The sequence below is a fragment of the Lates calcarifer genome, linkage group LG19 (assembly GCF_001640805.2).
Source record: "Lates calcarifer isolate ASB-BC8 linkage group LG19, TLL_Latcal_v3, whole genome shotgun sequence".
In the NCBI taxonomy this organism is placed as follows: Eukaryota; Metazoa; Chordata; class Actinopteri; family Centropomidae; genus Lates; species Lates calcarifer.
Genome location: NC_066851.1, coordinates 24,408,704 through 24,435,913, shown reverse-complemented (window position 1 = coordinate 24,435,913; position 27,210 = coordinate 24,408,704). Strand labels below are relative to the sequence as shown.

At 42.9% G+C, this 27,210-nt stretch overlaps 2 protein-coding genes across 3 annotated transcripts in view; one reads left to right on the top strand and one right to left on the bottom strand.

Annotated features, from left to right (window-relative positions):
* Positions 1–27,210, top strand: part of LOC108873345 (zinc-binding protein A33-like) — a 98,586-nt gene that overhangs the window by 66,628 nt on the left and 4,748 nt on the right. The gene's annotated exons all lie outside the window — the stretch shown is intronic.
* scfd1 (sec1 family domain containing 1) lies at positions 570–27,210 on the bottom strand. Its single transcript, XM_018661515.2, has 25 exons — positions 27,070–27,210; positions 25,862–25,932; positions 25,545–25,633; positions 24,919–25,009; positions 24,627–24,749; positions 24,429–24,516; positions 23,940–24,029; positions 23,468–23,523; positions 23,274–23,359; positions 22,995–23,094; positions 19,639–19,778; positions 19,421–19,511; positions 18,425–18,498; positions 17,598–17,679; positions 16,971–17,067; positions 16,664–16,734; positions 8,896–8,975; positions 8,611–8,673; positions 6,525–6,600; positions 4,785–4,838; positions 2,681–2,733; positions 2,474–2,507; positions 1,729–1,794; positions 1,469–1,537; positions 570–763 (listed from the first exon to the last, which is right to left on the bottom strand). The coding sequence occupies exons 1-25, from the start codon at positions 27,098–27,100 to the stop codon at positions 740–742; spliced, it is 1,899 nt and encodes a 632-aa protein (XP_018517031.1). The 5' UTR covers positions 27,101–27,210; the 3' UTR covers positions 570–739.

Below are 27,210 nucleotides of genomic sequence, written 5' to 3'. Positions count from 1 at the left end.
GTCACCTTCAGGACTAATTCATTCATTAATTCTGTTGTTGTCACTGAACTGAAACATGGTGTATATTACCCATGATCCCCTTCTTCTGGAGCAGGAAGTGCTGCGGCTCTAACAAACAATCTGTTTCTAACCCTTGATAGTTTGCTGTCTGGATCTCAGAGATGGTCTCTGGTGTTTAACTGATCTACAGTTCAGCTTCACTCTGAACTCTCTGGTCTGATTCCAGCAGTTTAAGCTGCTGACTGTCACTCAGTCAGAGGGAGATCCAACCTGGAAAATTGTACCAGAGAAGACTGTGGATAAGTTTTAAAATCAGTCTGAGTGTGAGGTACAGGTGGCAGAACTGCTCTGGAGGTCAAAACTAATAAAGGTGGAAAAATTCGAGCCACACCTGAGCTCAAGATGTCTCCTGCTCTAATCACAGCCCATTCTTCACCGTTTACTTACATTTTGATGTGTTAACCAGAGGCCTGCTGCTTCATCAGGAGGCTGCAGAGATGAACTGCGCAGATGTTTGAGAGTTTATACGCCAGAAAATTAAAAATAAAAAAAGAAGGCAGAGGCGGCTGTGAGCTGAGACTGTTACGCTTTATTAGTGCTGAGGGTGAGAAACAGGAACTGAATGATGAAGACAGAAAATTTACAGAACAGAGTTTATATAAAACAAACTGGAATAAAGAGATAAAGAAAGAGAGAGAGAGAGAGAGAGAGAGAGGTTCACATATTGTTGGCGCCCACTTCACTTTTGGCCGAGCTGGGAGAGCTGCAGAGGAGGAACAGGTTATTACTGTTACTACAGGGACGATATCACTTTAACAGTTAACATGAGCCTTTTACAAAATGCTGGACTGATCCTTGAAAGTGGCAACAGACCATCATCTGTTTGTCTCTGGCTGCTAACGTTAGCATTAGCAACATAGCTGCCTGGAAAAACAAGAAACTGTAAGAATCCCAGAAAACCTGATCTGAGATCTGTGATGAAGGCAGAGTAAACACCTGGGTGTATTAATAAGCAGCAGGGTTAGTTACTGACTGATCTTATAGAAATAAAAACAACTGACTGTGGGTTTGAACCCTCTAAAGTCCTGGAGACTGGTCACAGGGACTGACAGGACAGATCGTGGTCGACCATAAAAAATCCAGAAAGTCCCAGAGGAAAAATCCAGGACTGAATTTCTGTCCTGGTCTGACCATGACTCTGTCTGAGGTTCTCTCTTGTTTTACTACAGTTTCTATCTCTCTCCCTCTTCCTCAGCCGACACTGAGGCTCTCTCTTTAGCAGGGTTAGGGTCATTTCCTCTACCTGCAGGATGCTAACGACAGCCACTGAGGAAAACAAAAGCTCTGTCCTCTTCCTCTTTCTCTGTGCTGTAACTCAAACCTGCATTTTCCTGTAAAATTTCACCCGTTGTGAGTTGTCTGTTGCCACTTTACTGTTTGACTTCTACAGGACAGGTGTGTTTCTCACCTGTTTGATGAACTGCGCAGCGTTGAAGAGTTCACTGCAGCCGTAAACAACCTTCTTCCCCTGTTTAGACTGAAAACACACAACACAGAACAGTTTAATTACACGTAAAGTCAGTCAGGACCAAACGGCATCCACCTGTCTCTGAGTTCTCCCTGTGATTCACAGCTAAATATCACATTTGTAGGAAATGATGAGGAAAGTTTCTTAGCTAGAAAATACAGGAGACTTATAAAAAATAAAAGTTACAGCAGGTGTTTTACCTTTGTGTAATCCACCAGGTTCTGATACTCGATGTAGTTTCCTCCTCCCACCACAAACACAATGGCCTAAGACACAAAACATCAACACAACATAAGCGACCTGAAGAGTCTGTTTTTGTTTCAGCCTGCAGGAACAAACTCAGGGTTTACTGATGATCAGAAAGGCTCCAGTGTTTCTGTGATTCACAGACAGAAAATAAAGACACACTGCTGCCTTAGTCTGTACTGAGACTTCTGTACACGAAACAGTTACTGTTTAATTACTAATACTTCATGCTCCTAAATATGAAATATGTCCATTAGTGTCCAAACCTAAACAAAAGCACAGCTGGATTTTCATCGTATTCTTAAAACTGATGATATTGGCTTTAAATGTCAGAATGAGTCCGACTCTAGTTTCAACACAGTAAAAAATGAAAATCCATTTATTTAATCTGAAGATGTGTTAAAGTTAAAGTTAAAATCCTTTCTGTTTTCTTTGCCTGCTGATGAATTTACTGATTGATTCTATTAAAGTGCTGGGATGTGTGTTTGTGTTTTAACGTGTCTTCATTTAATCTCATTTAAACTGAGTCAGGTCCTTCACAGTCTTCCTCAGAGGTAAGCAACAGTTAACTGTGTCGTCGGCCAGATCATCATTTCCAGTTGCTCGTGTGTTTCTTCTTCAACTTGTGTTTGTCCTGGAAATAACTCTGACTGAATCTAATCAATCAAACCCAGGTCCAGGGACGGGAACTGTGCTCACCTCCTGAAACGGGTTCTTGTTCCTGGGAATGGAGCTGAGGAGGAAGAGGAGGAGTGAAGATGATGAGACATTCCTGAGCTTTCGGTCAGTCCACAGCTGTCTGTGTTTTACTGACTGAACGTTACCAGAAACATTAAGACTGTCATCACTCAGCAGGGTACTGATTATTGATCTGATCAGACTGAAATCAGAGGAGTGATGTTGTACCTCTCGCTGCCTCGCAGCATCTTCGGGTCAAAGTATCGATAGTCATCTGTTTCCTGGAAGATCAGAGAGAAAACCATCAGTCAGTCGTTCACATGTAACATCCCCAGCTCTGCAGATGGTTGTTCTCCATCTTTTCAGCAGGAGTTTCACAGATCATCAAGTTCCTTATCAACAGGCCGAGTTACAGTTGTAGTGACAGTCGATACAATTTACAGTGACAATCAAATCAAAACTAAAATCTTCTCCACCAACTGCCTGGCTGCAGGGAAAAAACCTGTACATTATCTCTAGATTAATGGAAGCCTTATTAGTTTAAATTAATTATAAATAAACATAAAGAGCAAGTATTCACAGATTATTAAATTATTTTAAGCTCATTATTTACTACTGGAATGGTAACAGGCTCAGAGACGACCACCCTGCACCTGCACATATTCATCAAAGTCTCAAATGTTAAAGAGAAAAGCTGACAGAGCGTCCTGACACAGACAAATTAGGTGACTGTTTTCAGATGATAAAACCTGTTGGTTTCTGAGCCGTGATCTATAAAAACTGCTGACTCATCCTGGATCCAGGACTGAGACTTTCTCAACATCTTCCCCAAATCTCTGTCGGATCTCTTCCTCACTCTCTGGTTAAAAAAACACTTCAAACACTTTGACTGATTGGTTTTTAACCGTTTCTTCTGAGGCCTCTGTGTGCACCATCATGATAAATGTGATTTTCTCAGTTGTGATAAAAATCTGTATATGTCACGTTCCTGCTGCTGATTTTTCATGTCTGTGAAAATAAACCTGAAACCAGAGACCTGCTGCAGAAAGACAAACTCCTTTTCTGGAATTCGGACTTGAACTTGGGCCACTTCACTGTTGGCCTCAAACTATTTCCCCTTTTGGATAACACACATCTTCTCTCATTCTCAGAGTGTTTAGCTTAGCATAGCACAAAGACTGGAAACGGGGGGAAACTGTTAGCCTGGCTCCATCCAAAGCTCAAAAACTCACCTACCAACACGTCTACAGACGGAGTCAACCTGTCTGAACATGTGTTCATTGACCGTGGACACTCAACAAACCACATACTGATGCGTTCAGGTGAGGCTAGCTGTTTCACCCCGCTTCCAGTCTTTATGCTAAGCTAGGCTAACAACATCCTGACTCCAAATGTTGAACTATTCCTTTAATATTCCACATCAGTGTTTCTCCTGTTGCCTTCAACGTTAAGTAAACCCTGACTCAACACATCTCCACACACACACACACACACACACACACACACACACACACACACACACACAGGACAATCTGATAGAGGGAGAATGTGCTCTTCTATTTCTTTCATCTTCATCCCAGTCCTGTCTCTCCTCCCTCCCTCTCTCCCCCCTTCACATTCACAACAACAGGATCTTTGTTGGTCGTCTGAAACTTCAGACGCTGAGAAACCTGCAGTGTGTGTGTGTGTGTGTGTGTGTGTGTGTGTGTGTGTGTGTGTGTGTGTGTGTGTGTGTGTGTGTAGAGTCAAATGACTACATGAGTAAAGAGGCAAAATCAAAAATTTCACTGCATCACCTTCAACATCCTCGGTGTGTGTTAAACTGTGTGTTGATGGTTCATGTGTCGTCACATGTGAGTTTAACTTTAAGTGTGTGTGTGTGTGTGTGATAATCCAGTCAAGATAACAAGGCCAACAATGATTTAGCAACTGCATTATTTTACTGACATTTCTGTCACATTTTCTGACAGTAGTTCCTGATAATATCACTCACTGATTATTAAACGCGACCTGGACCTGGATGAGCGTGACCGTGTTAGGATTAACAAATTAAACTAAACTGAGTCCGAGGCTTTTTGACTGTAAAATAAATTGTACGTTTTTTTTTAAATAACAGTTTAAAAATTTCTCTTGAGGTTTTTTGGGTAGTTGTCTCTCACAAGTGGCAACACATTTGGAAACACTACATGACATTACATCATTAAAACCTTTTAAAAAACACCTTTTAGTTTTTAAACTCTCTTAAATGTGTGGCTGAATTTTAAACTAAAGTTAAGTGAAGACTTGAAACAGTGTTCCAGCAACTAAAGGACAGACTGAAAAAGAAACTCACAGGATGGGACTTCATCTCCATCAGGTTGTCGAGGATCCGAGTGACTGGGAGATTCTGGGATAGTAAAGAAAAAAATCAGCTTTAAAATACTGTAAACTTCAACCTGGATGTGTTTGAGGGACAAGCTGAGATCCAGGCTAAGACTGTGGAGTCACCTGGTGGGAACCAGAGGTATAGTTGGGTGTCGTCTGCATAGAAGTGACATGAGAAGTGATGTGACTGGATAATTGGACCTAAGAAGGTGGTGTATGTTGCAAAGAGAAGGGGCCCCGGTCCTGATCCTTGGGGACACCCTCTCTCAGTGACAGAGGAACCAAGAATTACTCTCCAGATTTTAACAGTAAAAATCTTTGTTCTTTTTTTTTCAGGCTTTACATTAAGATGAACTGGACTCAGTTGGCTTGACTTCTGGTTTTAACCGAGCAGAATCACACAGTTTGGATCTTCAGTAATCTGTGTTTTGTTTGGACTTCGTTCTCAAAAATTTGGCGAGCAGATATTTTCAAATACTGGAGACGAGTGTGTGGAAGAAGTCTGTAAATATCCTCCCTAACAGAGTGTCAACAGCTCCATCCAGACTGACTCGGAGCGTTTGTAATGTTCTGGCAGCTCTGCAGAGCATCATGGTCTGACTTCAGCTGGTCTCAGTTCAGCTTCTGTATGAAGAAAACAGACACCACCTCCCTGTGTGTGTGTGTGTGTGTGTGTGTGATTATTATAAATGACTTCAGGTTGGTGCCAGTTTCACCCTGAAACACCCCATCATCGTCCTTGTTGTCATCATCAACACTGCTGTCCAGGAACGAAGAGTCCGTCACATTAGGTACGCTTGATTTAATCTGCTGCCAGGCGCAGGCGGGTGGAGCGTGGTGTTTTGGTGAAGAAGCAGGTTAAATAAAGTGTGCAGAGGCAGCTCTAAATGATCGGCTGCTTTCAGGTAAAGACAAACAACTGAGGTAACAGGAGACATGTTGTCATATTGGAGGAGTGACAACAAAAAGAAAGACATGACAAAGAAATAAAACGACTGAAAGGAAAAAAAAACCTCTAATAAATCATTCTGAGGAAGAAGAAGAGATGAGGATTACAGTCTTTCTTCTGCAACATGGCGGCCATTCACAATCTACTGATCAAACAATGGCTTTTACCTCGCTTTTTTACACTCTACTGAATTTAGGGTTCGGACAAAATGACGATTAGAAACAGAGACAGCAGAAATGGTTACAGGGTATTAAACCTGAACCTTGAATTTTCAGATATTTAAAGCCCAACATGAGCAGATTTTTTATGTGATTACAGGGTGTTTCAAATTATTCTGTGGTGTGTGGTGAGAACTGCTGAAGTCTGTGGAGTCGAACCTCATGGAAGCAGGTGGATTTAAGGTGTGTTCAAATCCACTTTTGTTCATTTAACGGCAGAAGAAAAGGTCACAGCATCAGGTTCAATAAGACTGTACTTAGTATCTTGGGTGTAATGACTAATCAGCGAGCTTTCTCCCCTTTGCTTTAGAAGACAGGTGTGTTTTCACCTTGGTGGATTGTGATTAGAACGGTGGATCTTCCAGTTTCTTCTGCAGCTCACCCAGCTTTTTCCACCGGGTATAAAACTGGGTCTTATGTGTTGCTCTCAGTCTGTGCACTGCTGCCTGCCACAGTGTGTCTTTATATTCTGGGGTTTGTTGGGTTTAGATGAACCGCAGGTCACTTTCTGTTCAATAGCAAGAGAAACCATTTTACTCACATGCTGTTTGAGCACCAGGTTCTTCACTCCCTCCATGACAAACTGGGAGCCGGTATTCATCACTCTGGAAAACAGCCTGCAGAGGAGGTGGGAGGGGGAGGACCAGCAGGAGGAGGAGAGGGAGGGAGGGCGGGAGGAAGCAAGGGAGGAGAAACAGAAGGTGGGAGATCAGGAGATCAGGAGATCAGGAGGGAGAAAGAGGAGGAGGGGGGAGTAAAACAGTGAGGCAGAGAGGAGGAGGACAGGGTTAGGCTGGTAGTCTCAACACAAATGAATAAAACTCGTTTGCTGCTGATGCTCCTCACACTGTCTGAGCCTGAGACTGAACCACAGGATACTCCGTTCATCAGGTATCAGTCAAATTAACCTCCTCAGCACCACAGACTGCAGCAGACCATTTTTTTTGTTTGTGACGATGGTCACTGTGTCAGATCAGTCAATCATAGCACCATACAGTCTTGCAGCGTCTTGGTTGGAGACTGGCAACACTACAGGTTTAACCGCGACCAATCATTGCTAACGTCCAAAGACGTTCTGTCATCCCATTGGTCAACGTGAAGATGTGCAGACGTCACACTAAGCAGGAAAATACCAAAAATTCCATCATGCTAGACTTTTCTTTGAGTGTCGAGAGTCCGAGACACCACATCACTGGTCTTGGATTATCTCTCACAACATCGTTCATATCCAGAGCCGATGCTGGAAATTTGTCGACCACAACAACATCGTGTCACAATCAGGATGAGTGTATGTCGTCTGAACTGGGACTACAGAGAAACAAACTACCAACCAGTTAATATCACTTCCAAAGTTTCATCAAACACATGTACGACGACACACACAGACACATTCTGCTTAGAAGCTGGATCAGTACAATAAAGACCATTTAAAGAAGAAAACAAGCATTCAGATTACAAAACAGTTACTGTTCACATGTTTGACATGTGACTGAGTTTGACAACTTTTCTTTTGTGGGCAGTGGATGTCACAGTTTCCAAGCAGCGACAGAATCAGACTAATACTGCTGCTAATGGGCCCTGATGGCCGAGTGGTTGGAGCCAGTTGACACCACCTTTCCCCACAGTTACCTCTCTGATACCTCTGATAAATACAGGCAAAAATGTCAACAACAAAAAAATACTGCTGCGACTTCTACTAAACATATGATACTTGTACATGCTGTATATTTCCTCAGTGAACTGATAAATCTTTGGTTGATGAGAGAGACTCTAAGGTGATGTCTTCAAATGTCTGATGACTGAGATAAACTATACTAACCCATGGTGTTTATTTGTATGTGTGTACATAGTTATTTAAAACCTTAAATTACAAAATAGCTTTGCATAAAGTAACAGAAATTATTTAATAAACTGAAGGTTAAACAGTAAAACAAGTACAAAATTCCTAAGTCATGAATTTGGGAAAAAAGAAAAAAAAAAAAACAAGAGAGCCATTATAAAGAGATTGGAAAAGTGATTTAAATGATGATAATGAATGAGCTGCGTCACTTTAGAATTTTTAAAGGAAAATAAATGATGAGCAGAGTTTCCAAAATGACTTCACCTACATCTGGAAAAAAAAATGTTATCTCAAAATCTAGACGTTACAGACTCTGGATGATGAACGCTGCCTTTTTATTTTCAGTAACGACAAGTTTTGGAATCTATTTTTTCAGGTGCTCTGCTCACAGGTAGCTTTAACAGTAATATGAGTAAGACAATGTGTTTTTATTTATTGTCTCTGGTCACATTTCTGAGCTGCTGTGGACAGATTTGCAGTAGTTTAATGAGAATAGAAGTCGTATTTCCACACAGTGTCTACTGCTGCTTAATCCCACAGGAAACTCACTCCCAAAAAACACAGTTCTCAGAGAAGATTCAGCTGCTTAAATCACAATAACTCAGTCTAACAGCACTCATCTCACTTGATATCTTTACTAGAAAAGATTATTTTTAGTGTTTGTATTTTTTTTTTTACATTTGAATATGTTTTTGAATTTTTCTATATGCATTTCTGTGACTAAAGAGTTTTAAAACCATTTTGAGTTTGGAAAAAAGTAATTTAAAAATTATTATCACTAACTTACCCCATGGGTTTGACTCCACTGTTGCCATAGTTGGCCGGGGTGGCAGCCATCTTGGTGAACGCCCTAGAAAAAATTAGATGAAACCAGAACAATTCAATATGACAGCAGTTAATATTCGTTATAGAGTTGTTACTCAGCCTTTTGTCTCCACACTTCGGTTTGTGTTTAAACAGACATTTTCAATCTTTCCCACCTGATACCAAAACTGCTTGAAAGTGTAGCTCCAGTTAATCGATGCTGTTGGACATCGTCAGACAGTTTCTATAAAACTACAGACAGACTTACTTCCACTGTTTGATGTAGTTTAGAGGTGAAAGGTCACAGCCTGCGTCCAGTAAAGCCTTCTTATACTGCTCCAGGTCAGACTGCAACACACACAACAACCAAGCAAACATTAATAAAATATAAAATGTCCCATTCAATGGTCCATGATTTCTGTTGTCATTAATTGAAGTAGCTAGGATTACAGTTGTGGTTAATTGATGTGTTGGACCTGTAATCTCAGGCTTATCATCCATCTTGAGCTGATTAAACCAGCCTAACTTTCACCACAGGTGTAATCACTCGGACCAAAATAGTCACATGACAACAGGGTGGGTCAATAACTCTCCGGACCACCTCCAAGAGATTAAATACCTGGAACTTCCCAACCAGCCTCTAGACCTGATGAAACCTTTCGGATGAGAAACATCTTCAAGAAACCTAAAAGAAGTCCAGTTGCCTTCAACTTGAGCACTACCATGACTGAGAACCTACACAGACATGTTGGGGTTTGGAAATTGAGGTTCCATGTTCCCATATCATTATACGATGATGTGTATCATGGTTTTATCTCAGTTTCAGAATTGTTAAATTCCCGCAGAAGACCGTGCGTTTATATGCTGGAGCCCTCTCACCTCAAAGAATTTCAATAATGTGGGTTTCAGTAATGAGTTCATCATTGGCCAGTTTGCCACTGTTGTTTCAGAGGCTTCTCTGCCCCGCAGAGGAAAAACGATTCCAGGAAACGTTGCGGTATATGAATGGTACGATGAAAACATTCCACCCGACCCCTTTCCTACCTACAGCTAGTGAAAATGACGTAGTGTGTATCGTCTACACACGGTTTCCTCCTCAATAAGCTCCTGACTGGCAGCTCAGCGGGAGCCGCCGAGGGATTACACAACTGCAGGGCCACGTGAGAGAGTGTCTGCGAGAGAGTGTGTGGTTTGTTTTTGAAGAACTGAAATCCCACCACATCAGTCAGAAACTCGAGTAGCACTCTGGAGACTGTGCAGCAGATAGGAGGAGGGAGAAAAGGGTGAGAGAGAGATCAAAGGATGAAGAGACAAAAAGAAACAGACAGGAGGCCAAGAGCTGGTCACAGAGGGAGAGGGATGACCAGAGATGACGGGAAGAGAGGAAGAAAGAGTGGGTGGTGATGAAGGGTGAGGGGGTAATCCAGAGATCCATCTCTCAGGTGGAGGAAGGATGAAAAGAGGGATAAAAGAAAGAAAGAACGAGGCTCAATTTTTGGTGGTGGAAGCAGAGGATGAGCCTGAGATTCAAACAGACACTACGAATCACAGGATTCTGCCTTTAACCTGAATTGCGGCTCATTTTGTCAGAAAACACAGTGATAATGAAATAATGATTTTATCGGCATCTCACAAAGGAAACAGAACGGTATATAAAAGGAGAACAACTAAAAGGTGATCTCAGAATAATATCATCTCCCTCCGTCCTCCTCTCAGGTTTTACACTTCAGAGACAAGAGCTGGTCCAAAAACAATAGAACCATGAGTAAAGACAGGTGGAGCAGGGAAAAGACGCTGTGGACTGCAGTGCTTGAAAGTAATTATGGAAAAAAGCCAGGCCAGTAATTGATGAGATATCTTCCTTTGGACCAATGTCTTCGACAAACTGAACAGGACCAGCATCTCTACGTTAACACATATTAAAGATTATACTGGCTCCATCAACCAGAAACCAAAGCTTTATGCAAACTCCCACTAAGATGCAGAATGACAGAATCCCTCCAGAAGCAACGCACTGTCCTCTACTGCAACAAACTACATAAAAGAACCTCAAAAACATCTGGAAATAAACAACTTTGTTGTGTAGCAGCATAGTGACAATATGACTAAATAAATTAGCAAGTTGCATGCCGAACACAACACAACCACAACCACTTCAGGCTTGTGAGGGATGAGGGATGAATTAGGCTTCAGGTCTCATGGACAGTGGGGGAAAAAACTGCTCCTGAAACTCTCTGCTACTGGCTGATCTTTGGTGTATGAATGGAACGCCAAAGACGTTACCAAAGAACCAAAACAATCCCAGAATCCCACAGGTAGGTGTCAACTAAGAGCTTCAGTGTTCCTAAACCCAAAACTGACTTTGACATGTTTGCTTAAGACAAACGTCAGGTTTATATCCAAATCAAAGCTTTGCCTTTGGCTTCAGTTGGTTCAGAATGTGTGATATATAGAGAGTGAACAGCTGAAATGATTCGACTACTGCAACTGGTCAAATACTTTGGATCAGAGTGATTGTGTTTGATCGATCACCTTTAAACAAAGATCAGCCAAAGAAAAGCACACTGTCGAAAAGACAGTAAGGTCTTATATCATAGAGCTGTCAGTCTTTAGCATCAGTATCTGTGAACACACCAACATTACCTCTCTGTCCCAATACTTATGTCACTGACAATAGATAACCTCATCGAGAGGTTTTATTGGAGAGGTTTAACAGCATTATTGATGAATAGCCATTACTCAATGACATTTCTTACTTTTATATCTTGGCACTTTCTCTGTTTTACCGATGCTGAAGGATCTCTGAATAACTGAGACAGATTATGAAAATGGTTTCTGCAGGTGTACAAAGCTCTCACTGCTCACAGCGGCTGCTGGAGGCCTGGACTGATACCACCGACTGACTGCTTCTGAAGGTCTGGGGAAAATGTTAGGGGCGAGAAAAAGTCCTGCAGGTGTTTTCTGGTCTTGACTGATTCAAACACTTTATAGAGCTCCAAGAGTTGTGGACCTCTTTGTGGAAAAAGTCCTAATATTGTCAAAATGTGTAAATCAATTCCAAGACTGAACTCCTAGTGCATTAGTTCTTAAACAGTAAACTCAATCTAATAACAATCACAGTCCCTGTCATTTAAAAAATGGATGAGTTGTTTTCTGCCAAACTAAACCTGATCCAGCTGTGTTCATTTTACAGTACTCTAACCAGGTCTCTGTTTTCCGAGAGGAACTTGGCGCTTTGGCTCGATCATCTTTGTTCTATCACTGGCTCACAATGAAATCACGAATACGGTGGAGCCAAGAAGATGCTTCTCATAAAGCTCGTCCAGAATGTGGCTATTGATCAGAAATATGCGGTTTTGAGGACATGAGGGCGCAGCTGACTTGAAACCATCTGTCTAAACCGTTTCTACTGTCTACTGCCAATCCACAGCTGGTGATGTAAGCGTCCCCTGTGCTGGTTTAGTTTGAGTGTCGGTGAAGAAGCCTGGCCACGATGACGGGAAGAACTGGATGACTGTCATCTGAGATGTCAAGTGAACTTACGTTTGGTTAAATTTGTCCTGTGACATGAGTCACAATCTGCCATCGCAGAAATAAACACAAGGCTTTACACCAACCAAAGAGAAACCACAAAAGTCTAATGCTTCACAGGTCTTCAGCAAGGCACTACAAGTACGCTCTGAGAATTGGACTGAATTATCATTTTCAGTTCACTTCATTTATTCACTCTGACAGAGGGGTTTTGATTTTTTGATTTTGCCTCAAGTAATAGAGTAAATGAGAGATGATCTGTGCTGCTGAAGTCGACAATAAAGTCTGTGGTAGTGGTTGTGGGAGCAGTTAACTTCATGTTTATGGTGTCCATCAAAGAAATATGATGACTTTAGAGTTTTTATTTCTGTTAGTTGACAATCTGTACAGTTGGAAACATCTCCACCAGTCTTTACCTTTCATGGATGAAGCTACATGTAGAAAGATGACGGACACAATCCTTGTCTCACCTGCAAAGCTCTGATTGGTCAACTGTTTCTCCAAATGGGGGGAATAAAAGCTGTTGTCGCTAGCAAATCAGAGCTCGAAATACTAAACCTGATCCAGCATGTGTTTGACGTAATAGCTCACCAAAAGTGAAGCCATAATATCTTGATCGCCCCCTGGTGGCAGGTCATATACCCTGCCCCCTCCCCCTCTGCCAAACAAAAACATCATAGTACACATTAAATACATAATTTGCAAAGACGTTTCTGTCGATTGAGGTAGCTCTTATCATGCTGATGTGTTCAAGTGTTATTTTTCTTAGAAAATTGGTTTTAGTTATTTGACACTATAAAACGGGGGGGGGGGGGGGGGGGTTGACGTTGTGATTGACAGCTGTCACTGACTCGTGATTGGTCAGACAGGTGTTAAAGCAGGACTTTGATATCGTGGCTCCAACATTTGATCACTACTGCACAGACTCTGGCTCCAAATGATGTCACCAGCACATATCCACCACATTTTGGCTTCATTTTAATTCAGTAGGAGGAAGTGGAGACACATCATCCATCTTTATATAGATATCATCTTGGTCTGGATAAACAACTAACATCCGAAAGTTGTTGAAATATTTCAGTTTGGATCACAGCGGTGGACTGACCAAGTGGTTTTTTCTTTCTGTGGACATTTTAATACTTTTCTGTCAAACTTGAGAGTACAGTGTAACCAGCAACCTTTCAAGCTTACAAAAGGGAGTACTGTTTTAAAGTAACTAAAGGTTAAGTAACTCTGATGAGGTGATGTATGGATCCAAACTTTAGTGGTCTAAACATTGTCTTGCAAAATCAGTAACCTGGCAGACTCTCCTGTTACCTGCTGCAAATGTAAATTATGGATGAACAACAGTAGCCTGAAGTTACAGCTGTTCCTGACATCACTTAAAATAGTTGAAGCAGTAATGTCTCTTTCTTTCTCTCATTACCTCTGTACTCTCAGAGTGAGACAGTTTGTTTGTGTGTAAGATGGCTAGTGAAAAACAAAATGGAAAAAACGGAATGTACTGACGTAAGATGTACCAGCTCTGGAATTAACTAAACAGAGCTGCTGCGCCAGCTCAGGGCAGATTGTTCAATACACTGATCAACAGTTTAGGTAGACTCGGCCCGAGCTGAGGTCTACACATGCGGAAAAGGAGATCCAAACCTGGCCAATACCCAGGGCCTTAAGAGCCCACACCACTAAACTAAACCAAGTGGTACTGCTGAACCTGAGACCAAGACCTAACAATATTATTTTTGTTATTCCTGCCTGAAATAAGAAGAGATGTGCTTTCTTTGAATTGGGGGCTTTCAGAGTCTGGCAGCTGAAGTCCCACCTCAAACAAAATGGTGACAGCTGCACCTCCAGTACCTCCAATACTACCTGTTTTGTCCGTATCTTCGCAGGTTTTCATCACAGGGTGAATATGTGTTTTATTATGTGTGTTCTACTTAGATGTTTTGGAGCTACAGTTTGTATAATGCAGGGGTGTTTAGGAAGTATAATGTTGTTGTGAAGTCTGTGAGTTAGTTATGGGCCACAAGTTCTGCCTCATTTCTTTTTAAACCTATATTTGTAGCACGATTAAAAGTCGTTGAATCATCTACGATCAGCTCCTGTTTGCAGTGTTCCCATGGGTGTACCGTTGTACATTTATATTAAATATTATATTATATATATTATATTATCTATAAAATATTTTGCTATGTTAGAAACTGTTTTGCTCTGAATAAGTTGTTTGTCCCTCATCGTAACATAAAAACTAAACAGTAACAACGTCCTGACCTTTGACCCTGACGGTGAGTCTGTTTGGTTCAGAGAAACTGCTCCATCTCTTTACTCCAGAGAAGAATAGGAGCATTGTCGTGATGTGGTTTTAATTTCCCCGTCCTCAGATCTTCTACTTTGCTCGATGTCCCTGTTTTGTTCCTTCAAGTAAACACCGAACCACAGGAAGATCACAGAAAGTTCCAGATCCCCCAGAGTCACAGTTTTCGTCTTCAGTGTGAGGTTTTATTTTGACAGAACTGAACCACAAACCCTCACGTCACCATCTCACCACTGAATAATTGCTGCTCTCACACAACTTATAAACAGCCCATAAAACACTCAACATTCACATTTAAAAAAATCTCCTACTTCCAATTCACACATCTCTTCTGCTTCTCTTAGAGGTTTAGGACTGTGGTGTTTGTAAACTCAGAATCCAGAATTCACTGATTCACTTTATCATCTGTTTCATGATTTCATGTTATTAGACAGTGAACTCTGCTGCCTGTTTAATAATATCCAACATCCAAATGACGGGAAGTTTGGACTCTGGTTTTATTATTAGTTGCCATGAATGAACATTGAAAACACAGGGAGGAATAGTTGGTCAGATTATTATCAAACTGTGGTCGTCTGAAGGGTTTTAAACTCTTTGGCTCTGGTCGAACCATGAGGGGAAAACCGTTTCTTATAAACTGATCAGATCTGAGAAGACTGATCACCTCATCAGCTTTAAACTGGCTCTTTCACAGTTTGACAGTTTGTTAAACAGATTTTGTGTATGAGAGGTGATGACTGAGATAAAAAATATTATTAAAATTACCTCAGAAAGTGCTTAAAGACGCTCATTCCTCTCTCTCTGCTTGTTTCACCTCGTGGTCTTCATGTTAATCTGATTTCAGGTCAGATTGTCAGGGTTGTTCACATACTTTGGCCAGTGTTACAGCGGAAACTGACCTTAGCTGTGCTGATATAAAATCTCACTGTCTTTAAGGTGAACTTAAACCAGCCCTGCAGTCTGTTTGTCGTCCTCTGTTTGCTGTGTGCTGAGCTCAGTTCTGCGGTGTGCTGTTTGTGTGTCAGGGTGAGAAAGTCAACTTCTCCTGTGGGTCCTTCAGCAGAAAACAATTGAGACATCAGAGCCAAGTGGTGACGGTTCTGGTTAGGCCGGAGCAGGAGCAGGTTTGGTGACTCACACTGGTCGTTTGTCTCAGCTCACATCGCTCCCAGTCAAATGTGAGGATGACACCTTCAGCAGCGTGCTCCTGAAGACAGCCCGTCCACATCCATCAGAGCAGCGGTTTGGAAACGCTCAGATTTTGGAGAGTTTTTGGCGATTACGACAACGCACCGGAGCAACTTTAGAGTGAAAACACATTTTTTGACATGGAAAATATTTGGATTTTGGCAGCAGGAGGCCAGTTTCTGAAAAGAGCCAAACTTTACTCATGGATATTATTAGTTACACTCAGTTTGTTGTCAAAGGGTTTGTTGTTAGGGCTGCACAGTGCTGACAGTAAACAACGTACTTTGAAAATCTTTTGCTTATTAAGTCGACCGTGACATGAAGCATGATACACATGGCAACGGCTTTTCCACATCATTTTTCAACACTTCATTTATTTGTGAGAAAAGATAGCACGTAGGTGTTACCAAACCCACAAATGACTGCGTTAAAGACGCTTTTATACACAATACGTCCTTTCAAAAAGTATGGAAACTTTAAGAGATGAAGCCAAAAGCCCAGACAGAGTCCTCTAACACCTCAGTTAAGGCAACACGAAAACTGACGCACTAAAACGTAAACTTGTGTAGAAACTGCCGAAATTAAAGGAAAATAAGTTTTAGCTGAAGCTATAATTTATGCTTTATTTCTGCTTTCAAAACAAAAGCGCTCTAATTTTCACTCTGTGGAGCATTTATCGTTCTGGTCACATCCTGACATTTCACTTCAGACAGGAAGTTTATGTTTCTGCTTTATCTGCTGTACTTAGCACAGAAACAGAGAAAAGAAAAGTGTTGAGATCAACACAGTGATGTGTGGAGCGGCGAGCACAAGCACAGCTGGACAAGACAAGTTAGCGGGTAGGTGGACACTTCCTGTACAACCTCCGATGTCACATTGGACCCTCTGTAACACTGGCTTAAGTGTTTCACACAGCGGTGACACAGTGTCTGTGTTTATTGTCTGTACTGTTTAAATTAACCAGATTTCTTCCAGTTTTCTTTCGGTGTTGGTGATTCACTCTTACCTCTGAAGGAGCCTGCTGAGCGGTGATGTAGTAGATGAGGAACAGTCTCATTTTGTCTTCTGGGGTCCCGGCTGAGAAAAACATTTACACACAGTTCAGTCCTCAGATCAACACATATAATATTGATATGTTTGAGGAAGTTACTGTCTGATCTGAGTTCAACACACTTCAGCTTTTATTTTGTTACAATTCATGATGATTCATGATGAATCTACTTTCAGCCAGTCTGACTTTGTCTTCTTCTACTGAAGCTACTGACATTTACCATGTGTGTCGTGTGTGTGTGTGTGTGTGTGTGTGTTCATACCATCTGGGTCACTGATGATGTCCAGCAGTGATTTGTCTAAAGTCGACTTGCTCATCAGTTTCTCCTCATACTCAAAGTAAACGTCCAATTTACGACTCTGAAAACACAAACAGTATCAAGTTAGTACAGAAGTATTCAAACTCTGTACTTTATAGCAATACTACTGCAAACCAACGTACAAATCCTCACTCATATTAACATGTTAACACAGTGTTAAAGGATGACCGCTCCATGTTTTAGGGTGTAAATGACTGATGGGGACGAAAATCTCAGTGGTGGAGGAAGTATTCAGATACTTTGAGTAAAAGTACCACACAGTAACACAAACCAGTAAAAGTAAGTAAAATTCCTGAAAAAAGTCTCATGTATCTGGGGCCCACTGTGCAGAGGATGAACCATTTTGACTACAGTCTTTTCTGTTGAGTATCTGGTTATTGTGTGTTTCTGTTTTTTAGACAAACAAAAGACTCAAGTATCTGAAGTGAAAATAAAATTCAACTTTGAGAACATAGTTAGAAAATGATCACAAAAAACTGAAATGTTAAAGCTTTCGTTACCCTGAAAGAAGAAAACTTTACTCTTTGGTATTAACACTGGTTGAGTGTTTGAACAGTGAGGGCTCTGTACCTTGATGTGGTCGAGTACGGCCGTGGCGACGTTGGTGTGCAGGTCGATGAGCCTCTTCTTCTCCAGCAGCTCCGGCAGAGAGCTGCAGGAAACACACCAACAAGGTAAAAACCATTAACGTCAAGCTGCTACTTATTAACTCACATTAACACAACACTTTACACCAGACTATCTCACATTTTAATCTGTGGAAAAAGATGATATTTATAAAAGTGAAAGGTTGTCAGAAAGAGAAACAACCCTCCTCCAACATTCAACACGTCTCCAACACCCAAAAACAACATCCCTGTCACTTCAGTTTTACAGTTAAACTGACTTGTTGATGGAGACAGGTTGTTTGGGTTGATCGGGAAGTGAGTCTCTAACATAGTTTCGAGTGTTTTAATGGTGGAAAACAGAAATCTAATCAGATGTTCCCTGGCTCAGGGCTCATCTGTCCTCTGCAGTTTCATGGAAATTCATTCTTTTGAAGTGACTGAGAAAGCTGCTTAAAGGCGACCAAAGATATTCACTGAAGGGGGTGAAGCACCAGGAGAAACACTGCACTGTCTCCTTGTTAACCAAAATTTATTCAGGAAAGTTTCACTCAGGGCTGTGCTGTCTTTTTCAGGAACACCATGATCTGACTGAGCAGCTCCATGGAAGCAGATGAGGATTAAGGGTTTTGCTCAAGGGCACTTCAGAGGAAGTGACCACCTATGTTTATGCTGATGATCCTCTGTAAAGGTAGATACTGTATGACTGTGTTTCTACATGTGTACATGCAGATGTTAGTTTCAGAGTCGAAAGCAGAGAGAGAGACGTCAGCGTTTGTCGTCTGTCCATACCTGACGGCAGAGGTGAGCTTGGCTGTGTTGTCTGACAGCATGCTGATGGCTCCTTCATCCTCTCCCTCTAAACCCTGCACACACACACACACACACAACAATTAACATTAAAGCCAGAACAAGTAAACCCATCATGCACTGCTGCTGTTCTACAGTCCAAATCCAGTCAGAATTCGTCCCATTTCTACACTCAGGAACCACATGTGACCTCTCAGACTTGGATGTTACTCTAGAGACTCAACATGACTGTAGGAACTTGGGGAAAACCCTGTGCTCTGGGCAGGACCTTAGTGACTCAGACACTCAGGGACCTGAAGCTGACTTTTACTGACTGGGATTTGACCTTAAACCCCTCACAGAGATGCTGATGATTCCTCAAACACTGAGCCCTCCTCTCCCCGTGTTCCTGCTCTTTGACTCGTCTCTGTTGGAAAGGTTTTATTCTTGTGTTGATGGACTTCTGATGTTTGCTATCATCTGTTGGTTTGGTAACCTCAAACACACAAACACAAAAACTTGCTGGGAGAACGATCTCTGCCATCTGCATCGGGTTAGAGCCATAAACAAACGAGTGAGTGTGGTTCGTGAGCTTCCTTCAGGGCCGAGGTTTCACCTTTTGTAACAGATGTTGGAGGTGTTTGACTCCATCAGATCCTGGCTCTTTAAACAGAGTGTGACTGGCTCTGGTCTCGGTTTTCTCTCTGTGATGTTTTATTGTGACACGAGACAAAACAAAAGTGATGCTGGTGTTCATCTGTGGACTCGTGTTTATTCATGTGTGTAGTTGTTTTTCTGTTTGTGCTCCTACTGGCAGTTTAACTCTGCTCTGTCGAACAATGTGAGCAGTAATGTTCCTGTCACTATCAGCTCATGTGACCTTTGTGATAACACGCCAAAGACTTGGACATGTTCTACGACGAGGACTTGGACTTTGGAACTGACAACAAGACGACTGTTTGCTGTGTGTGTGTTGTGTGTGTTGTGTGTGTGTCTAACCATGATGCTCTTCAGCCGTTTGACCTCGTCCTCCTGAGCTCTGTAAGTGTCCAGCTCCTCCTGAACCGACTCCGCCACCTCAGGGAACGGACTGAAACACAGAGCCCAACACTCACTGCACAGCAAACGGACAAAACCTGAATCCTCTTACTGATTCATTTTGGTCCTTAAAGTGACAACAGACGACCGAGATCTCCTCCTCCTCCTCCTGAACTGACCTGCCCTTGTGTTTCTGCCAGAACTTGTCGGCAGCGGTCAGGTCGTAGGACTTCCTGCTCTTCTTCTTTGGTCTGGCGCCGGCGGGCGATGGCTCCGCCCCAGCGCCCTCCTCCATCATCACTCTGTTCAGATGGAAGTCCTGTGGGAGGCATGACACAAAGTAAAACACACATTTTCACTGTATGAGTGGATTAGTTGAGTCTAATGTCCTGTGATGTGACGCTGGAGCTCCTCTGCAGCTCTGATTGGTTGTTTTTTCCAGGACCTGTGAGCTGCTCATCATAAAACCCCTGATATGATTTATTTCTCCAGCCTTATATGATCTACATCAGCTCTTTAAGTCTGAGTCCAAAGTGAAAGCACCAAGAAAAACCAAAGATGTTGTCATCTAACTTTAGTTTACGGTTCTGAGTGTCCTGAAATCCCTGAGTGATTCTGAGACACGTAATGAATATAAAACCTGATCCAAGACCAGCAGAAGCAGCCCTGGGCTGGGCTCGCTCGCTGTGTTTAAGATATCTGGGATAAAGTCCAGACCAAAGACGGGCACATCACTTCTAATTACGCTGCAGTGAATCCTAACAGAGGCCGAAGGGGAACAGATCCTCGTCCCGGACACAGAAAAAAAAGAAACCCAACAGTGGATCATAATATCGGTGTTGTCGTGGTAACGGCAGAGGGATGAGAGGGTAGATTTAGCGCTGGGATCCCGTCTCCCCAGCTGGGTGGTAGACGGCTGTGTTCAGACTCTGACATGTTTATAGGAAAGAGAGCAGAGACGTGGAGGAGTGTGCAGCCAGCGAGCGACGTCGCTGCCATCTGGACCAGCGTCGCGGCGGTACCTGGCAAGACCGGACTACAACAGAAACCAGAGCACGGTCTGGATTCTGGATCTGGAAGACCGAACAGAGAGCTTTTTTAAAAGGATGTTTGAAAAAATAATAATAATCTAAAAATGGAGTGAGGTTATTTCACCTGTTTCCAAAACAAATCAACATGTTTGAGGAGTCATTTTCCTGACTGTGGTGCAGGGACGTGTTTCACGGTGCTGACACTTATTTCTAAATCATTTCTACAACAAGGGACCCTGCACTGCCAGTGAGTGGAGAGGCCAGGGTTCAGTTTATAGGGTTTGACTTTATAGAAAATGTTAATATTGGCCGACAGCTGTCAAGAAAAGATTCAGTTCAGTTCAATATCTTGGTCACAGTGCGGATCAATATCAAGGCTGATCCAGGGATGTTTTAACAGACTGGTATCAGATCACATTCTGATTCTGTTCTGTTGTGTTCTGTCGTCCTCAGCCTGCTGATGCTGCAGCTCTCTTTCAACAGGAGGTCGAAGGCATCACAGCCACACAGACAGAGGATCCGGGTCAAAGGATCCTGGTAGTTGGTCTCTGCCTCCTCAGCAGGACGTCAAACTGTCAAACATCCTAACATCCTATCCATTCAGGATATTGGCGGGAAAGTATCTCGCGTTTTTGGGTAGATACTCAGTATGAAAGGACAGAGACAGGGACTGACTGTGATGTGCCTGAACTGCAGGAAATACAGTCTCTATCTCCGCCTCTGTTCCTGAGTCATGGCGTTGAACACTGCCTCCTCTCAGTGATGACGACCTTTGTGTTAAATTCTGTCATAAACAGCAAATGAATTCTTGGGTTTTGGCCAAAAACCAGTTTGACCTTTGACCCCCCAGAATATAATCAAACCCATGAAAACATGACGCGTCTGCAGACGACCAGGACAGAAATACTGATGCTGTGCACTAATGAACAAACCCATGAGACAGAGTTTAACATCATCAGATGGTTTCAGCCCGAGCTGCTCAGGTTTAAATGAGTTTTTCTCATCTGGAGGAAAATGAGAGTTTACGCCTCGCTGAGAAACGAGCGATGTTTTTTATATCGTATCTGCCAACGTTTAGTCCTCTGCTCCTTTCTGTCAGTGTGAGTATGTGTGAGAGTGTGTGTGTGTGTGTGTGTGTGTGTGTGTGTGTGTGAGTGTGTGTGTGTCGATGACATGTTACATAACACATCCATGTAACTCTGCATTCCAGTGCTGTCAGCATTAACCTCAGCACCTCCCCAGCTGACAGCACTCTGGCTGTGTTTCATCAACACACACACACACACACACACACACACACACACCACACACACACACACACACACACACACTGCTGTAATGACAATGCCGTACAAAGTGATCTGTCATCATCATCACTGAGCAATAGCCTCTTTATTTCTGATGTCTCTTGACCTCCACTCATGTTCCTTCTCTCATTTAAAGAATAAGTCTGATGATTTTCTACACTTTTCTAGAGATAAGCTAAACCCTGTGTGTGTGTGTGTGTGTGTGTGTGAGCCATAGAGCTCCATTGTTGTCTAACAACAGTTAAATTAAAAACACATCACTGTTGCTGTGGGTGACACGTTCCTTCATCAACACACACTGTGGTTCATTCTGATTCAGTCCCCCCCCCCCCCCCCCCCCCCCCACACACACACACAGACGTCCTGCCGCCTCACACACTCATTGCAACACCAAATGTGGATTCATCCGCCGCTGAAAACAGTCCCCAGCATGAGCACTGTCTCCTTCTCTTTTGTTTGGTAAAAGCTGCAGGAAACTACTCAAACTAATTGTAATAAAAATGAAATATTTTTGAGGTGTCACATCTTTACCACAGAGAGCCACAGACAGAGGAGTGAAGGCAGAAAGCAGACGTACAAACAGCTTTGATCTGAAGTAGCTGTTTCTACAGGTGAGTTAAACTCAGAGTCTGTTATGAACCTGTCAGTCCAACATCACCTGCTGTCGGCCGAATACTCCGATCGACCACTTTGCTTTAGAACGATGTTTATTAGTCTCTAACCTCCTGCAGCCTGAACTCTCAGGCTCAGTCACAGCTCTGCGCTCATGACTCCTCGCTGACAGGTGAATTATTATTATTTAATTATTTTAGGTCTAATAGGACGACTGGTTCCTCTACATGTTCTGTTTTGGTTGGCTGATTTCTGACAGCAGACATTCTTCTTTTTACTCCTGAATGACATTTTGTGAATAAAACTGTCCCACAAACGCAGCAGAAGAGGCCTTATATGGAGAATTTTAGGGCCGCTGATTATTCTAACGATCAAACTGATAATATTCATCGGCCTGAAACGAGCGATTTACAACATCTACGTGCAGTGAAGAGAGTTCATCTGAATCCGACCTCACAGGGAAACTGTTTCAGCATGAGGCCGCTGTTTGGCCATCTTTGACTCTGTTGACGATAAAAAGTTTGTCCGATTTATTTTAAGCGTTTCTACTTCTTTTGTGTAAATAGAGTATTCTCAGCAGCTCACCAGGACGTCGTGGATCAGCGCCTGATAGGTCCAGGTGTGGTGGAGGGGCGTGGCCATGTCCACATTACGATCCGCCAGAACGAACAGAGGCCTCTGAAAGCTGGAGAGGAGAAGTGTCATGAAACACAGACCCTGTCTGAGCTGGGGGAGTCGGAGCACTGCATCATGGGAAGTGGAGTTTCAGTTTGACCCTTTATGACCTCTGTTCAGGTCTGAACCAAACAGAGGGAGGTGGGCAGGAGCTGGTGGTTTGTGATTGGCCCTCAGTGTCTGATTTACCTGAACTGTCCGGCGGCCATGTTGTCTCCGGTGAAGAGGCTGTTTCTGGCGTCCCGCAGGTTCTCACGGAGCTTCTTATCCAACTTCTACAGCAACAACAACACAGAGTTCAGCACGACTGAATACTGCCTCACACTCTCTAGTTCAACTGTGTCTAAGCTCATTTCTGCAGAGAAACGTCAGAGTGAACTCACCACAGCCACCATCTCTGCTGCGTTTCCTCGGGGACAGCGGATGATCGGCACCGCACCTGATCAACAACAACACACACTTTAATCACACTGAACACATAGAAACATCTGAATGAACTGCACACAGTTTACAGACAAACATTCACAGCGTTCAGCTCATTCTGAATGTAGAAGAGAAGAACTTAAAAGACCACAAGCCTGGACCCTGAAATCCTGTTCTGGACTAGAATAATCAGACTTGTTCTTTGTTTTAAAAAGTAGGAAAAGTGGCTCTGATTCAGCAGAGCTGCTGAGGAGAGAGGATCTGATCCTGTTACTGGAAACTAAAGTCAACACTTCCATCTAGTGGATCAGACCAGTAACAAACTGAGTCAGTATATTCCAACACCAGGAATAAAAGAGAAGGACGATCCTGAACTGGGACTGGACTTAGACTGGGACACAGTCTGGAGGAAGACGCCACAGTGAAACTGACCCAGAGTGACGAAGAAACAGAAGAGACTGTCCACGATGGTGTCCATGATGGCCTCCATGTCTGTGTCCTGGATGTCTGCTCTGTTAATGGCTGCACAGGTGACACACAGGTGAATTAATATTTCTTAGGAGCAGCAACATTTTCATGATTCATTAAATTATTTCCTGTGTTAAATCGATGAATCATTTCATCTAAAAAGTCTCAGAAAAAAGTGAAGCTGCTCGTCACACCTTCCCAGAGATTAAAGATAATTAAAGGAGAACTCTGGTATTCTGCAGCAGCTGTTCACAGTGACCAGGTAAACTGAATCCAAAGATCAACGACCACTTAGACCAAAAAACACGAGGAAATAAGACCAGGTTCAAAAACACCAGAATTATCCTTTAAATTCAAAATGATTTTAGACGCATACGTTTCAAATTAGTTTGAAAAGAATAAGAGTGTGTGTGTGTGTGTGTGTGTGTGTGTGAGAGCGTGTGTGTGTGTTACCGTGGTAGGAGATGAGCTCCTTGTTTTGGTGACAGAGGATGAACATGTCGTCCTCCAGAGTGATGAAGTTCAGGTACTGATCAAACACCTGACAAACACACACAGGATAAAACAACCAGAGTAAATAACACAGTAATCAGATTACAGATTACTCTGCCTGAGGGTTCAGAGGGAAATGACAGGCGTAACCATGGTAACCTTGGTGACTTGGCTGACGGCGTTGGCAGCCAGAGCGGCGCTGGCGATGTCCTCCAGTTTACTTCTACTGATGGCAGAGATGAAGTTCAGGTAGTACGACTCATACAGCTGGTTCCTCAGGTCCTACACACACACACACACACACACACACACACACACACACACACACACACACACACACACACACACACACACACACACACACACACACACACACACACACACACGTTAGCCTGGCCTGTTAGAAACTTCCTGCTGTGAGGAGGAGGGTCGTAGAGGAGGGTCATCACACCTGACATATCCTGTCGATGTTCTCCTCTGTGGGCATGACGAAGTAGACGGCTGGTACATCAGGGATGGGATCTCTGTCTGAGTGAAGCAGACTGAACACAGACAGAGAGGCAGCTGTAAACGACCTGCTCAGGTGAGGGCTGGTTACAGGTTTCATGGTCTATCACAGTTAGAGGTTTGAAAACCACTAATATTTTCCACCACAAGTTGTGTGCAGTGCAGATTAACACGACCCCTCCCCTTCTGGTTTGTCAGCTCTGTTCAGGCTTCCTGAATTCATGACGGCAGGAGGAGGTGACCCTCCTGACGGTCAAAAAAAATCAGCTGTGTGGGAATATCTCAGGTACAGAAAGAAGACAGACGGCCGTGACTTGATGAGGAAGGTCAGCTGACTTGTGACACGTGTTTTTGAAAAGGTGACGCTGTCTTGAAATGAACGTATGCAACGGCTACGAGTGTTAGCATGTCTACAGGTTCACTACTGAGGCAGGTAACAATTAACCAGCTAACATCAGCTAACATGATGTCTGGGAGCTTTTCCTTCAGTACTGGAGCTGTAACCGTAACACTGTGAAACTGTGAAACTGTGAAACTGTGTGAGGTTATTATTCTGTCCCAGAGTCTCACAGGTGCAGGGTGATGCCCATGTCTCTCAGCTCTTTGACGGACAGCAGCGGGGAGATGATGTCCTGGCCAAACCGGTCGTATATCAGCACCTACACACACACACACACACACACATCAGAGGTCACAGTCCTGTCCTGGACGCTGCACCTTAAACCATCATGAATGAACTGGGTCTTTAAATGAAGACAGACGCAGTAAACAGCTTCTTTGTTAAAGTCCAGGAACAGAAACAAACACACAACATGTACTTTGATTTTTCTTCTACTCAGTTTCAACAAACAGTCTGTGCTGTGTGTGTGTGTGTGTGTGTGTGTTACCTTCCATACTGGCTCAGCTGTTGTGTTCTTCAGAGGAGGAGCGTTGAAGTTCAGCATTCGCTTCAGAGCGACTGCAGGTACAAACACAGGTTATCAACTGAAAATTCATCTTCATTTATCGATCATTGATATCAGCTTCTCTCAGGCTGACGTTTCTCCAGTACGACACTGTAACTGTCTCCTGTGAGAGTAAAAGTCTCTTTGACTTTTCTCCTTTTAACCATTTTCTGACAGTTTATATTCAAATGATTACTGATCAAAAAACCAGCACATTAATCAATAATGAAAACATGAGCTGCAGCTCTGTGGTTCATTAAACCTCCTCACATGACTATTTATGTCTTACACTTCACTATAGTTATCATTATTACACACATATTCATCATTAATACAACAAGACAGTAACACAGATACAAACTCTAAGTAAAAAGTAAAATCATTCATTCTCTGATACAAAACTCATTAACTGGAACCGCTGCTGTATCCCGCTGATGTTCGTGGTTAGAATTCTTTTTTATTTAGTACACTGTTTCATATGTATTCTTAGCTTTAAAGTCGTCTCAGTGTGTTTTTGAATGTGTGCTGCACTGACTCTTTGCTGCCTGGGATCAATAACATTGATCTAATCTTGCTGTATACTCTTGAATCTTCTACTCCAGATAAGACGAATCTCACGGTTTTTTTTTTATAATAATTTGGAGGCAAAAACTGAATTAAACCCTGATATTTTCTGAAACCGCAGCGTTTCCCTGACAGTTTAATGTTTAATTCAGACGTCCTTTAACTTCAGAAACGCTAAAATAGTTTCTAACTTTTAATATTTCCACAGAATAAGAGCGTTGCTCGTGGTTAGCAGCAGGCTAGCTTCACCTGCTCAGACAGCTAGCAGTACTGTTAGCTAACAAACCACGCAGCTGGTTAACGGTGTAGTTAACGAGTTAACAGTGTGGTTAGTCAGCTAGTCTGTGTGTAGAGGTGAAGTTTAGGAGTTTATCATTCCTGTAGTGAAACAGAAACAGGAGGTAACCAGCTCAGCCGGCAGCTCGGTCACAGGCTGTACAGCGGTTAGTCAGCCGGTCAGAGGCCTGACAGTCCCGAATAAACCTCCGCTGTCAGACCCGGGACCGTTTAAAGTCCCCGTCACCCGTTAACGACGCCGTCTGCCTTTAAAAACAACCGTTAACCGGGGAAAAATCAGTTTGACAGACCTGCCTGCTTCTCCCGGACAGACGCCGCCATGTTTGATGTTGTTGGTGGTGACGGAGCGCCTGATGACGTGGCAAAAGCTCGACGTCGGCTGTGCGTCAGAGAGGAGAGAAAAGGCGAGAGGTCTCACTCCTCTACGAAAC

Coding starts and splice junctions, on each gene's coding strand:
- scfd1 (XM_018661515.2), bottom strand. CDS start 27,100: ATGGCGGCGTCTGTCCGGGAGAAGCAGGCAG. Junction 17,068..17,597: donor CCGTACTCGACCACATCAAG/GTACAGAGCCCT, acceptor TTGTGTTTTCAG/AGTCGTAAATTGGACGTTTA. Junction 16,735..16,970: donor CATCATCAGTGACCCAGATG/GTATGAACACAC, acceptor TGTTTTTCTCAG/CCGGGACCCCAGAAGACAAA.